At 47.8% G+C, this 16,091-nt stretch overlaps 1 protein-coding gene across 2 annotated transcripts in view; it reads right to left on the reverse strand.

Moving 5' to 3' along the window:
* The window catches only part of LOC149337111 (zeta-crystallin-like), a 59,455-nt gene extending 51,560 nt beyond the window's left edge, over window positions 1-7,895 (reverse strand). For both annotated transcript variants that reach the window (XM_089553327.1, XM_089553326.1), the window contains exons 1-3: window positions 7,741-7,895; window positions 4,652-4,804; window positions 3,899-4,074 (exon numbers count right to left, since the gene is read on the reverse strand). In XM_089553327.1, coding sequence (XP_089409453.1) covers window positions 3,899-4,074; window positions 4,652-4,804; window positions 7,741-7,833 — 422 coding nt within the window. In that variant the 5' untranslated portion in view covers window positions 7,834-7,895. The remainder of the gene's footprint in view (window positions 1-3,898; window positions 4,075-4,651; window positions 4,805-7,740) is intronic.
* Between the last annotated feature and the right edge of the window lie 8,196 nt (window positions 7,896-16,091).

Genomic DNA, 16,091 nt, shown 5'->3' on the forward strand with positions numbered 1-16,091 from the left:
CCAGAGACGCCATTTCTTGATTTGCTGTGCTTGTATTTGGCGTGCCATCGTTTTTGAGGCAACAAAAACAACAACTTGTCCGAAAATTTCGCGTTCCGCTGAGCTCTAGTCCTTCCTCTTGCCTAGGTGTCATCTTCACGCATCATCATCATCAGCCTGACTACGCCCACTGCAGGGCAAAGGCCTCTCCCATGTCTCTCCATTTAACCCTGTCTTCACGCGTTTGTACCCAATTTTTAGTCTATTCTATTCTGATCTCTCAATTAAGTGTCCCTCAATTCCTTACTAACGTCTTCGCTGGCTACCATCCGTACAACAGATCCTACAGTCTCGTAGAAACAACAAATACAAGCATCGCAACGCAAGAAATGATGACTCTGGATTTGGGGTGTTTAGTGCCAGATGAGCGAGATCCGTTTTCGAGCCAGTTATGTTTCGTCCTTGCACCGATTTTCCGAACAAGGAATGCACTTGTTCGAGGTATTACACTAAGAATTGTTTCCACTTCATGACAGCGATTACAGCTGTTGACCGTCTTTGTCCGGTGTGCTCGCATGATACTAAAGCGAATTGCCGGTCGTCTCTTATGCACTAATTTTGGTGCGCAGCCATATATACAGTGTCACTACTGGTATCATCAAATAAGTTCTGGCGATGAAAGCAGCATATTTTCTTTTGTCATACAGGGAAACAAGTTAGATGATACGAAATTTTTTTAATGAGGTGTCACTAAATTAACATTATTCAGGCACTCAAATACTGACATAATGTCATAAGCTGGCAAGCCATCAGCATGCATGGCCACACGGATTCTAGCTTAATCAGATTTGCTTCATTCTAAACAGAAATTAAGTGATCTCCCTCATTAAACACATTCTGTAAGCCATGTGCTTGGAGCAGCACACTTATATTTAACCAGCATTCGTATAAAAGATCTCTTTTGATGAATTTTGACCACATCGGATAGGATTCTAACAACCCTGCCAACTTGCAACATTTTTATTTATAGCAGGGACTGATGTAGCTTCACGGCATGCGGTCCTCACTGCTTACGAAAACTTTCTCAACTTAGCAATTCGCATCTAATGCATGGGAAACAAAGATTATATTGAGAACTGTCGCAAGTTCTAAGGTAAAGTGAAAGAGACTAGAAGACTCCGGAAGTATTGTTCATTATGACCTGTCAAGACTCAAGAGGGATCAAAACCTGGTGTCCTGCGATAACGAACAAAAGCGTTCTGAGTGACACGTTTACTGAAGACACAGCTTTAGTAACTAAAAAATTTAACGAAGGTTAAAGGTCTTACTCCCAAAGTCCGGTACCATCAATCATGGGTACTCATTCTTCGCCGTTCCTGAATTCAGGGTCTTTAATTTCTTTGTCGAGGCGTTGTCCTGTCAGCCTCACGTTTGTGCCATGAACAAGTATCGCGTATTTTTTATTTTCCTGCTCATCGGCCTTCCGTTCAGTACTTTGATGTCTAGTGTTAATCACGTTTCCCACAAGCTACTCTATGCATGCAGGGTACTCTGAAGAGCCATTTTCAGCATTCATAACAAATGCCTGTGTTTCTTCGTAAACCAGTAATATCCATAGTAAGTCCGTGCTTTATAAAGCCATGTTTGTTTCGGCGTACCGCGTTTCCCCTCTCGTTTTCTGTTCTGGTTCTATAGCGCTCTTTGAAAAGTATATGAAGGAATATACCAACTCGCCTAATCAGCTGCTCTTCAGCAGGACAAAAACAGCCTTGTCAGCTGACTCTTCCCTTTTATAATCGATAAGATATGTGCTTTTATTCCGCAATGCCGTCTTTCAAGCATATTCATTTACTCTCGCCATGCGAAAAACTGAATGATGGTCGATTTCAGTCCAATCCACCAGCTGCTAGAATAGAGTATTAAAGGATTCTAACAGTGATATTTGTCAAGCAGTACCCCAAGATGCTCCGAGAAAAACACTACTGACAGAAACTCACAACACTCCTGACGTTTCCGACAGCTTCTTTGATGTCTGTGCTGGTACTGCGGGCTCTTAGACATTGGAGATAACGGAACCATCGCGTCCACCGACAGTCGCACGTAGATAAGAGAATACGAAGGCAGCGAAGGCAGCGAGGCGCCGACTCGGCCGACTGGGAGCTTCTGGGACGCAGTGACCTCACAGGGGCGATCTTTCAGTGTCAATGGCAGCAGCACCTCTTATTACGATTATAAAGTCTTGGTGAAGTACGCCGCATAGTCACGACGACTTTTTCGTTTTCAAACTGTTTTTCACCGCCGCGGTGTCGGCTCTCTTCCTCAATGACCCTGTACTTTTGACATATTCAGCAAGACGGCGGTCCAAGCGAGACGTAGTTTCAGTTTTTTCTTTTTAATGCGGCAAGGCAAGGCTAAATTTTCCTGCATACACCCGTCGCAGCCACAAGGCTAGACTATATGCACCCCTGTGTCCGAAATGGATTATCCGAACAGAAAGTTTTCTCCGCAGTTCAGTAATATATTTAGTGAAGCAAGAAATCCAGGAGCGTGGGCATGCGACGTGGGCAAAAACTGCGACTACAGTCGGAGACTGCTTCGTAAACAGCCTAGCCTCGGAAACACACCTCGCGGTATCATTTCGCGCCTCACAACGCAGTCACGTTGACGCCGATGTTGGTAGGTCGGGCGCTTAAGGCCGATTGATCAATCAGAAATTTGGCTCGAGCTTGTTGGTCTCGCATGGAGAAAAGAGGCAGAGAGCCAACAGCGCCTGTCCTATCGGTTGTATCTTGTTTTCCTCTGTTCTCACCGCCGTTCTCCGCTCAAAGCAAGCCTTCTCTCCTACACCTCCCACTCAAAACAGAGCAATCTTCTAGCCGTTTCTAAATTTCCGCACCGCATCCCCGCCGCGGTGGCTCAGTGGTTATGGTGCTCGGCTGCTGACCCGAAAGACGCGGGTTCGACACCGGCCACGGCGGTCGAATTTCGATGGAGGCGAAATTCTAGAAGCCCGTGTACTGTGCGATGTCAGGGCACGTCAAAGAACCCCAGGTTGTCGAAATTTGACCGGAGCTCTTCACTACGGCGTCCCTCATAGCCTCAGTTGCTTCGGGACGTTAAAACCCCAATAACCTATCCTAACCTAAATAGCCGTACCTGAAGTAAACAACTTCACAACCGTACACAGCAAGCACACTCTTGGGGATTCAGAATGCACGTTTATAAAGTGTATGTAAGGTCAATAGTAGAAAGCGCTAGCATAGCGGTGACGTCGTCAGGTGGGCGTATACTTGACCAGCCGAGTGCGTGCAGCGCATACGCATGCGCGCCCTATTACTAGCCCTGTATATGTATACAAGGCTAGTGCACACGTGCCTTAGTAAATGCCTTTGCTGCGTAAAAACAAGTAGAGTTTTAGCATACCGGAGTCATACTCTAGCAGGATAAAAATTCAGGTATAGCAGTTGTCAACTAAACATACCCTACAGAATGTTCAATCATACCGCTAACCAGTCCCAGCGGTAAATCAAGTTACGGTTTGGATCTTTTCTCTTATAAAAAGAAAGTAAAGGGCGCCAAAATTTGTTGTTTACAATTTTGTCCTCTGATTCGATTTTTGTCCAGGCAGCAAGCAATGCTTTAAAAATGGGCTATTTCCTTATCGCCGAAGTACACTGTGTGGCATTCATGAATGCGGGCAGAGCTCCACTGCAAGCTTAACTTGGATCCGACTTATGCCTTAGGCGTATATCAGAGGAGCCGGGTGTGAGTTGCGCATGCGCAGTAGCATAAGCCCGTACCCGCACGGTTTACACGCGCAGTTGACCACCGGCTAGTCCGGTACACGTCTAGGCTAGTGCCATTCCACTACTCCAGAAGTCTGTAACATCGAAGGTCTTCGAAATGCTAGAGCCCTCACTTGAGCACGATCGCCCTGTAGGCCGTGAAGTATGGGATTCCGAGGGCGGCTCCCTTCTCGAAGGACACGTGCTCTGGCAGCCGCCACACGTCGGTGCCGTCCAGAAGGCTGTACTGTGCGTATGATCCGTGAACGTTGCCGAGGTTCCGGTTGGAGAAGAACACGCGGTCGCCACGCTGCGCCGAACAGGGCAAAAAATTTCAGAGGACACTTAATGTCCGCCTCAAAGGTATGACGCGATAGCGTAATGAGTTAATTCGCACATATGCAGAAGGTCATTCTCTATATTCATAGATCCCTGAGAGTCCTCATACTCCTCCTGGCGTAGTGGTGCAGCGGTTAAGCGATGTTCCATTACCCCTGCGATGACAGGCGCTCCCAGCGGTGGGCCTTGTGCGGCCCAGATTTCTCTTCCCGAGCGACCAATCATTAAATGCCACCTTCCACGGTGGGCAGTTTGCTCACTATACGGTGGTCAGGCTTCGATGACACCGCAAGATGACGTGACCGAGGTGGCTCTCTGGGCATCACCTGCCAGAACAATGCCCGAGATTTTTTGCTCACAGTGCCGACGCCGACAACGGCGACATCGGATTTCCCGGCGAACGGGGCCTTTAACGCTATGGCGTTAAAAGTTCAGCGTACACTTACGTGCGCTGAACGTTCAGCACTGTACGCTCTACGTTCAAGCAAGTGCGGAGAACGTACACTACTTTTGTTGTCACCATACCATGCACGCCGTAGGTATATTACCTTGACGGCGGTTACTCCCTCGCCGACGTCTTCCACCAGTCCGGCGCCATCCTTTCCCGGCGTGTAGGGTATCGGGTAGGTGTGGCCGAAGGTGCCCTCGCGGATGTACGCGTCCACGGGATTCACGCCAGCTGCTTTCACTCGAACCAGGACCTATGCATGTGTAACATGAAAAGCATCCTAGCAGGTAAAAGTTTGTGCTAGACTATCTTATATACTTCTGGACACAGTGCACGTCCTGCTCAAACATCTGCCTCTATCCGCCTTCGCGTCCCTTTCAAGCACAGTTTCAAGGATCGTGATTGGACATTATACAGGGTGAGTGACCTGCGGGATCTCTCTCGATGGTTTACTGTCACACTGCAATCTTTAGGAAGGATACCCAATATCAGAGCACCAAAAGAACCAACCACCTAAGGAGACGCATGCTGCACTAAACCGAAGGCAGGTAGTGACAATGCAGGCCTGTCTTGTTTGTCTCGACTTGAGTTCTTAATGATGACACTTTAGAGGTCCATATTTTTCAGGAGAGGCAACAGGTTAAAAAATTACCTAATTATCGTAAACCCCGATTAAGCGTCCCCCGCTTCTGTAGCGACCCGCACTTTACGACGAATTAACGTGGGCTGCAGACGAATCTTTTATAGAGTTCATGAAACAAATTGCGGATTATACGGAGCAAGATTATACAAAACATCGCCTTGGACGGCTACCAGTGGGAACCGACCGCAGTGACAGAAACCGATGAAGCACTTCAATGGCAGACTTCATGCCAAAATGAATGTTAAGGCGGAAATACACGCGCGTAACAATGCTATCCGGCACATGACTTCTTGCAATAAGGTTTGCCGTCCGTTCGGATTAACGCTTCGCGCGTGCGACCAGCAGCTGCCGGTGCGAGTCGGCTCTCGCCTTGCCTACTTTATCGCTCGCCCCGCTGCCGAAGGCTCTCTAGAAACTAGCCGCCCTACGAGTGAAATACGCACCGACCGGTTCCCACTACAGCAAGCATGTCCTCCGACGACGCATGCGTAGCTCATTGATATCAAGGCACATATGATAGCATGGCTTCCGGAAGAATGTATTAGCTCACCTAATATCGCTGGCAGAAAAATAAAAATATTACCTTGATTGGGAATGTTGACACGTGCCTGTTGTACTTTGATATTTTTTGTTTCTTACGCATGACTCGTGTGCACTGCTTTGCATTTCTGGCCACCAGTTGGGTGCTTATTCCGACTGGTCAGCCAGTAAAGATTTCAGCCGTGAGTCAGCGCTGTGTAGTGTCCCTGCGCATTTCCTTCTTCTGTTTCCCGTTCATCGCACCGTAGTTATGGAATACCGTCCCCAACTCGCCGAACTACCTTGTCGAAGCTGCACTACTTCTGGGGCATGTCGAGCGTGGGTTTTCGTATCAGTTAGTTTTGTGCGCATAATTACAAGTTCGATATCTCGAACCAAGATGTCGATTTTTTTTGTTTTTGAACACTAGGTTCCCCTCTATAGTTGAAAGCCTTCAATTCCGCAATATGAAATTGTGCCCTAAAACCAAAAATCCAAAGGTAGTTCTGTGATAGCTATTAACTGATCCTCTCGTAACTACAATACAGTAGACACACTGTCCGCCTTCCTTACAGCCCATGTTACCATACTGCAAAGACATATGTTTCATTAGTTTTAAAACATTTAAATACACTAAAAAACGCCCGGTGTTCCCGATATATACACGAGAGGCCTCAGTTAAGGGAATGAAAACGAAAACTATAGCTTTCAGGAGATGAAAGACGGAGTAACGTATGACTTCTTGGCGGACAGCAGAATCACGCCCTTAGCGAACGCATGAATTAGGAAGTGAAAGAAGGAATGTTTAGGGCAACTAAACCTATAACAAAAAAAAAAAACGCGCGTGACCGGCGTTCTAGCGACTCGACAAGACATCCCGGAGCCTGCGAAATGATACAGTATGAAATAATTTTGAGCCATATTTTAACCCTCCGAACCCTGACATTGAGTTCGCATTGCCGCACTGCACCTCAAAACGCTTGGTATGGAGACCAGGTATTCAGGGACTTAGAGGGAACGATGCCGCAGACGCGGCTGCCTGACCGATCATTCACCGGGTACCTCATTTGAGCTATATGGACAGGACCCCACAACCCTCGCTGCTGCGGTGCAAAGAAATTATCGCTCCCGGATATCCAACCCCCCCAAGGGCCTGGATAAAGCGGGAGAACGAATTCTACGCGACTCCAAACACGTTGCTTTCCCCGACTATATTACAGTGCTTTGACTCCGCGGTCACTGGCAGGTGCAGGAACTGTGACAGCCGATGTCTACCACAAGGTGTGGACCTGCCAGAGGGTCACCTCGATCCCAACCCTACCCAAGAGGGCTGGGAGGTGACCCTGCTTAGCTGCTCCGATCTCGGGGCCCAACAAGCACTCACTGCACGATCCAAAGCAGCGGTATCGTCATATGACGTCCCGTACTGAGGATGTCACCTAGTCTGCACTGCCCCTTCGGGGGCTGATACGCTCTCTTTTCCGTGATAAAGTTTCCACTACCATCACAGCCCACTAGCTCACTATCGTTTTTTAAGCAATAACTTACGATTGAGAGGAAGGATGTAAGATTTTTATGGTGCATGGGCATATGTGACCAAAGAGCGCCATGGCACAAGGTATATTTTTTTTACTCAAGGTTGGCGTCAAAACACTTTTCCCGAGCATTTCAACCGAAATAAGCCGAGCACCAGGCCAGAGAAAAGCTTCTACCCATTGTATCACCGGTGGGTACCCGGCGGCTCTGGGGGTCGAACCCCGCACTTCCCGCATGCGAGGCGGATGCTCAGACCACTAGACCACCGCTGCGGTCCTAACTTATGAGAGAGTGAATGTCTTCAAAACTGCGCTTGCACTGCATTCCATTTTGTCATGGCATCAAGGTAGGCAGGCGAACTATTCAAGGCATGCAGCTACTTTTTGCTGGCGCTGCTAGCAACCAGTTTGCTCACATATTCGCACTAACTGCACAGAAACGTGCACCGAAACTTGGTCTAGTAGTAAGTGAAAAGCCGCAAACCCCATTACCTTGTGGGCCTCCACTTTAGGGATGGGCACATTGGTCGCTAGTTGAAGGACCTCCGGACCGCCGAATTTCTGCACTTGGATCGCTCGCATCATCTTCGCTGACTCTCCTGCCTTCAGCTGGCAGCGCAAGTCCCTTCACACCAAGCAGTGCGGGACCCGCCTCTTTGTTTTATTGCGCCGTAAAATGTCGAAGATGATAAGACAGTGTGGCGATATAGCGACACGCCACTCCAGAAGCCGTCAGGCGCTAACCGCCGCTTTTTACTATGTGCGCTTTCTGTCGCTATATATATATATATATTGTCACGTTGCGATGACTGCAATCCGGAGAGCAGGAATACAGCGAAAATTGTTTCTAAACAGAACTCTTTATTTGGGCTGACTTGCGCCCGCAAAGAAGTGAATCACTCGGTGGCGGCGTAGCAACAAGCGTGCACGGCGGTCGTCGAACCGTACGCCCGCCGCCCTCTTTTCAAAGCTGATAGCGAACTTTCGAAATGAAGCTTGGAAAGTTACTAGAACACTGTGGAACAACGTAGAGTCGGCTCCGCCCGGATGCGATCAACCGAGTTAAACCTGGGCGCGTCTGATAACAAGGGTAGCCTTAATGGCCTAGGCACTCATGCCTTGAAAAAAACGTGACTTAATATACGCAATCTCCGAATATCATAACTTCACACAAGTCGATATTTGTCACATCGGCTCTACGAAAAGCATGCATATACCATCATCATCTCATTTTCCCAACGGGAAGTTGTTTATGAACTCATTTTGTTCGCGTATCGTAAGATTGCACCATAGAAATCAATATATAGTATTTCTTGCTGTATTGTCAAGGATGCACCGGATCGATTTTCTTTGGCAGTCTAACATTTCGGGGCAAGCGCGGAACAAACATTAAAATCAAGATTTCATGATGCATTCAGAGATTAGACCATTCTCATCAATAGGTGCATAACTGTATCTTACAGTATCACCTTTGTGGCATAGTGTTGCCAGTGTTGGCGGACACCGGAAAGCCGCTGGATTGTCTTAAGTAGTAATCTGATTGACTAATTTCTGGTAATCAACTTTTTAACTGTCACAGCTAAGCAACTGGTTGCAATTAGAGATTTGTATCCGGCCTTTAGTAATCGCTGTACCAGTTTTTAGAATTTCGAAAACGCGATTATCTTCAGCGCTGTAACTCGACAAAATTTGACTGGCAAAGTGCATGCGCTTTCGAGAAACATGCAGGCAAAGCAACCTTATCAGTGCACATAATTAGTAAAAAAAAGCCAAATTTTGTCGAGCCAGCAGCGCCAAGGGTAATCGCGCTTTCGAAATTCTAAAAACTGATATGGCTGTTACTAACGACCAGCTAAAATTCTCTAATTGCCATAAGACACCTAACTGCAATAGTTGACAAATTAATTATTAATAATTTGTCAACCAGCTCGTTACCTAATACGATTCTCAATGTTTTCTGGTGCCCGCCAACACTGATAATACGATGGTGGAAAAGCCATATTTTTACCTCGAAAACCTATTTTCGAGAATTACTTAGCCTTCCTTGAAACACGTGGTATTTCGTGTTTTCATTAAATTTTTTTGTCAAAGGACGCTGAGGTTTAATGAGGTTCAATATACAGTGCAGCACAAAAAAATAAAGCCAATAAAACACCATTTTCATATGTACTTCGTTAAGTGTTATACGTCGTATCAAATTTTATTTGTGAAATCAAGGTCGCTGGAAAAAATATGAACAAAGCATGAAAAGATAGGAGTCATTTAAAAAAGGAGAAAAGTATAAAAAACTTTGCAATACACAAAATGTCCACTTGTTCAATAGCAAATACTTCTAGAAAACACAACTTCTATCTTGTAGAGCTTTGCGGCTAGGAAGCAATCACTTTAGGCCCTCTATAGTTGTGCCCGCCATTGGGTAAAATAGTTTGGCTAACCCTTCGCAGTCCGGAAGGAAGAAAATCCTACCCAAGTGATAAAAAAACCTTAAAAAATTCGCTGTGGCTTAGCTTGGTTAAGCCCGGTAATTGCGAAAGCAATATCCGTACCTACGCCATGGTTCAGTTGGTAGTGTAGCTGGTGGTGGTGCTTGTGGTTAGACTTGTGGTGATGCATCGGTTATACAATCCAATCTAATTCAATCCAAACCAATCCAATCCAATGCAATCCACTCCAATCCAATGTAATCTAATCTAATCTATTTAATCCAATCCAGTCCAGTCCAATCCAATCTAATCCAATCTAATGCAATCAAGGTCAAATGGAGGTGGTGGTCACCGCCGCGGCACGGCAAAGGCGTGAAAGTGCAAGTAGTATTGGTTTCGCAATAAAATGAGCCAAATAACATCGGTAACATCAACAACCATTTCAGAACGGCCGCTGAGTCGAGCAAAACAGGCCAAATCAGAATCCAACCAAGGCGTTGCCACCACTATTCTGGGCCGGTTGCTCGGGTCTTCTTCGCTTTCTATACTAAAACGCCGGATGATCAGGCAGCATCCTCAGTACCACTCCTAAATTGATCGCCAACAAAATCAACCGTGAACGCAGCTGAATCACGAGATTTACACTTGTATCAGCGTACCAGCGTGCCACGCTGTGCGTTCCGCCACGTTCATAAGCGGTTCAAAAGTCATCGCCACGCAAAAAAAAGAGAAACTAAAGAGAAAATTCAAAAGTAGTTTCCTAGCTTCAAGTCAGATTTCGGGGCATGTTCGAGAACTGCGCGGAAGCTTTTGAAACCGGCGTTCGCATCCATCGTTAGTGCGCTTACTATGGCCAATAGGTGCGGTACAGAAAGGCTTAAACTAAAAACAATCTTGCCCAATTTGCCGCCGGAGTCATAAACACTGAGCTAGCGGATAACTGCAGTTTGGAGCGATTAGTGCAGCACAGAAATTTTCACTCCGGGCTATGGTAAATCATTGCAGCATAGATACGGAAGCACTCTGGAGCAGGTAGCTCTGGTTTGCAAATCTTTTCAGTTCGCAGAAAGGTTTCACGCTGACGCCAAGATGTGGCACATAACTGTTTTTATCTCAAGTGGCACAAATAATTGAAGATGTCAGAAGTGACTTCATATTTTATGCTATTTACCTGAATATGACGTACCTGCATGAAATGCATTATTTCAACTGCACATATTTTAGGAACCATAAGTGCTATATACTTACTTGAGTTGCCTTGCGGCTCTAGATCTTTCTTTAGAAAGTAATAACGCTTCCCTAAAACTTCGCCACTTTTATACATTTATGCCTCCCAGTGGGATCAAGCTGCGTGTGCGTGCGTGCAGACTCGTGTTCGATCGCTCCACATTCTCGTGTGTAAGGCCGGTCCCGATTAGTCCTCATGATGGCTGAAAAATCGTTTTTCTCGCCGCGGTTACATGAATGCGACAGAAGTAAACTCCCACTTTTTGAGGGAAAGAGGAGGTTTTGAGAAGGAAAGGCGTGACTCGTCCTCTACTCTCTCTCTTCCTCGACGTTTTTGCACTTTCCCTCAAAAATGTGGACTGGAGTCTACTTCTATCGCATTCATGTACAAGCGGCTATAGTGCGTCCGTGTGTGCCGGCTGGGCAAAATTGGTAAATTGGTTTTTGAGGAAAGGAAATGGCGCAGTATCTGTCTCACATATCTCGGCAGACACATGAACCACGCCGTAAGGGAAAGAAGGAAGGTGGGAGTGAAAGAAGAAAGAGAGAAAGAGGTGCCGTAGTGGAGGTCTCCGGAATAATTTCGGCCACCAACGAGGTCGCCGCTAGCCATGGGCTAGCGGCCATCTAGTACGTGCCTCCGCAACCTGCTCTCGACGCAATAAATGCTTTACAATTCAATGGGTCTTTAACATGCACTGACATCGCACAGCACACGGGCGCCTCTTGCGTTTCGCCTCCATCGAAACGCTGCCGCCGCGGTCGGGTTCGAACCCGGGTACTCAAGCGGCCTCTTGTGTAGAGCAATACCTCGCAGAAAGAGGACTCGCATGCTCGACCGAGAAATCGGAACTGCTGAGAGTCTGGAGAGGCAAGCAAAACCGGGCCGTCCCAACCAACGAGGACCTAAAACTCAACGTCTACCTTGACGGGACACCCATACCCGAAAAGACAACAATAAGAATTTTAGGCATGTGGGTTCAATCCAACCAGCGCAGTACTCACACTTTTACCCTGCTCAAAGCAACAACACTACAAGTCTCACGCATGATCACCCGCATCACCAACAGGCGACATGGCATGCGTGAAGAGGACACACTCAAACTAGTCAGAAGCCTTGTAGTTAGTAGAATCACGTACAGCCTACCCTACCAGTGCCTCAACAAAAACGAAATACAACAAGCGGATGCCCTGCTACGCAAAGCGTATAAGACAGCGCTCCGACTTCCGCGCAACACGTCAACCGAAAAACTCATGGCCCTGGGATTACATAACACCTTTGAGGAGCTACGAGAGGCGCAGCTTGAGTCGCAAAAACTCAGGCTGTTGCAGACAACGACTGGAAGAGCGCTCCTGCAGAGGCTCGGATACCGCGAGCAGATGCGAGAAATGACGAGGACGGCAACGATCCCCGACGAGCTTCGCAAGACCCTCAAGGTAGCGCCAATACCAAAAAACATGGATCCCAACCTCCATCGAGGCAGAAGAGAAGCGAGGGCCGACTTCATCGAAAGAACATACGCTCCTCAAGCCACGACCGTGTATGCAGACGCGTCTTGGAGAGGAGGAGACACCAAAATCGCTGTGGCGGCGGTGGTCGATTCGTCTTTACGCGAAATGACCAGCGCGTCTCTCCGAGGCTGCACAGCTGCAGAGTCCGAGGAAGTAGCCGTTGCTCTAGCGGTGGCGGAGGGCTATAGAACCGGGCGGTCGCTAACAATACTCACCGACTCTCAAACAGCCTGCCGAAATTACATGAATGGCAGGATAGGTCGTCACGCGCTCCGTATACTCCTCGCAGCGAGCGACAGAATTAAAAACCAGGAAGAACAAAGCGACAAGATCCCACACAAAATTGTGTGGGTACCGGGGCACACGGGGGTGGCAGGGAACCAAGAGGCCGACAGGATAGCTCGAGGATACATTACTTTCCGAGCATCCGATGAGCCCGCGGAACTCGCGCCAGCACCCAGGGATTACTCGGCCATACTACAAAACTACAGAGGCAGAAGATTGCGGTATCCCCCACCGCACAAATCTCTCAGCAGAGAGGAAGCTGTCACTTGGAGACAATTACAAACAGGCTCTTTCCCAAACCTACATATACTAAACAAAATGCACCCTACCATATACGCGGACAAATGTCCCTGGTGCGACGGAAAACCTACTCTCTATCACATCACATGGGCCTGCCAAAAGATAGACGTGGTCCCCAAAATACAAAACCCGAGTGCGGAGCAGTGGGAGACTCTGCTGTCCAGCGACCGCTGTGAAGACCAAGAAGGTCTGGTACAGCGAGCTCAACGGGCGGCAGTGGCCAGCGGAGCCCTGGACTGAGGGCAACCGACCACTGATTAGAGGCGGACGACTTCGACAGAGAAGACTCCTGGGGGTAAAATCAAGGAGAAAACGTCTCTGAAGATGCTCCCAAACCGCAGGAAAAAGGACTAGAGTAAAATAAAGTTTTTCCTTCCTTCCTTCCGGGTACTCCGGCTCGGTAGACGAGCGCCTTACCACTGAGCCACCGCGGCGGGTAACCGGCTGGGCATAACTTCTGAAATGGAAGAAGCGTGGTGGTCGCGTGATAGCGGCAGCGTTGAAATGGAAATCACACGGTCGGTGAGGAAACAACGGTAGCGATGTGATCAGTTCGGATTACAGTCATGCTGTATGTGTTGTAGGTCCAGTCGGTCACGTGGCACTCGTTGCCTGCCTAATCGGCTGGAGACCTTGTGCGATGCCCTTGCGTTCCGCGCGGACAGTATACAGTGGAGTTGATAAAATTGGTTTGATAAGTTCTGCGCGCACGTCCGTCGCGCTAGCTTCGTCGTAGAATGGGCCCACGAACGACAGGTGGCGCTTGTCGAACACCACGTGATTAGGCGCATATGGATTTGGAAACGCATCTTTGATGCAGAGCTGGCTGGACCTGATGTCGCCTGGGATGATTTCGTTGGTGCGTATGATGATGCCGATGTGGCAGGGCCACGAACTGACGATGATGATCATGATGATGAAAAGCATTTCATAATATTTACAGAGAGATTGACAGGGAAGCAGCCTCCAGTGGGCCGCTCCCCATACCATACTAGGTGGAGTCCCTTATTCAGGGACCCCATTGGTCTGGACCGCCACACGAGCTCGCTGAACCAGGGTTTGTTGGGCCGTTGAGTCTAGGCAGCCGAGCAGGGCCGCCTCCCAGTCCTCTCGAGTAGGGGAATGGGTTTGGGGTGGAAGAGAAGGATTTCGCTGACATGCCCAGACCATGTGCACGTGGAAGGTGTCAGCCACCTCCCCACAGAAAGAGCAGAGGCCAGAGAAGGAAGGATCGAAGCCACGCGAAGTGCGTACACTTCCTGGCTTGAGCGAATCTGATGAAGGTTGACCAGGAGGCCGACCTACCTCCAGCTGCCTTTACCACTTCAATGGCGATTAGTCGCGTCGTCTCTAGAACAGCTTTTAGTAGACAAGGATATCGGCGAGAAGCACATGACTGCGCTGGGCAGCTTGGAAATCGCCGTGATAGGGCGCTTTGTAGAGGCAGACATGCATAACGAATAAAAAAAAATAGACAGCACTTTCGTGACAGAAAGCATTTTTGGCAGTAATATGGGAAGTCCAGTTATTACAAACTGCGGATGGTACCAACGCAATAAGCGCGGATGTCATTTTCGTTGTAAGTGGGCTCGACTGTAATTCAAAGAGGAAAAACGTTCCCATTGAGACAAAACTCAGATCTATGCGTTTTCATCAAACTTGATTAATATGGTAGAATAGTGAATCTACTAACGCAGAAGACAGGGGCGTGAAACTGTAGATTCACTATGAGCTGGTACATTCACTATGACACTCCAGTGGAAAAAACGTTCATGGCCCATCGATGACCCGTCGCAGGCAGCCAACCAGGCCGTCCGTGGCCCAAGCACGGCAAACCAGTTCGGGCCGTGGTTGGGGATTGACATTGGCCTTGCACGAGCCGATTAGCGCTTGCAGATGTCGACACTGGACCATTCACAGCCCTTCGATGACCTAAAGAAAATCAGGGGGGCACTTTGTTGACCTAAAGTGCGGTGAGGCGAAAGCCTTAAGCGCGGTGTTGCTGCTTGTGTCACTGATGTGTGGTTAAGATTAAGATGTTAAGCTTCTCCTCTAAGAGTGGAACACGACAGCGTCTTGCAACGCTGCCAGGGAGTCCACAGAACGCCATCGCCGGTTCGGCTACATGCCTTGCTCTTCGGTAAATTGGTTTTTGAGGAAAGGAAATTTATCCCTCTCGCATATCTCGGCGGACACCTGAACCTCGCCATAAGGGAAGGGAGGAAGATGGGAATGAACAAAGACACCGTATTCACTAGACACGCCTTTGTTCATTCCATGCCATCGAGCTGGCATGGCGGAGTGGTTAGCATGCGCGTCTCGCACTTCGGAGACCGGGGTTCGATTCCCGAACTCGTCCAATTTCCTACTAAGTTTTATTTATTTATCTGGCCTGACTAGTAGGGATATTTAGGCTAATTGGGTAATTAAGCAATTAACTAAACTCAGTCCCACTTACTTGCAGCATCATTATACGATCCCTTTAATTTGTTGCATGGTTACTAGCCAAGTACAATTGGCCCCGTTTCAAATTCGCGCACTTTGACGTCACGACCGTTTCGACCAATTCAAAAACGTGACATTTCCGTCAACAACTCCTGCTTACAACGATGAGGCATTAAAGGCTTCCGCCTTAATAAATTACCTTTCATACTAGAGAGTATACTCCCATTTTAGTGGAGATATATGTACATCAATTATGTCCACTAATATGTACACTAATTTTCACGAGCTTATATGCTCCAAATTTAAGACCCTGCTGTTGTAGTCAGTAATTCTTGAACGTTAAGCAATATTATTTCAAGCAGTTGTGGTTCTGTGATGACACGAACAAGAAACGCAAATCAGCTGGCTACGTCTCAAATACCTTCTATTAGAAAGAACTTAATAGTACACTCCGCAGTCTTTGTTGAGAACATTATGCAAACGTAATGAGACTAGATTTTGTCAGGCATCACGACTGTGCGACATGCACATGTCATGAAGGCCATTCGTATATTTGAAAAACTTCCTGCCGGCTGTTACACTTACGATCAAGACCAGGCTTGCATTTATGAGCCCGACAGTGCCGCGCCAATTTACTGGAACCGCCATCCC

Source organism: Amblyomma mixtum, chromosome 7 (genome assembly GCF_055824585.1).
Source record: "Amblyomma mixtum isolate Tamu chromosome 7, ASM5582458v1, whole genome shotgun sequence".
Taxonomy (NCBI): Eukaryota; Metazoa; Arthropoda; class Arachnida; order Ixodida; family Ixodidae; genus Amblyomma; species Amblyomma mixtum.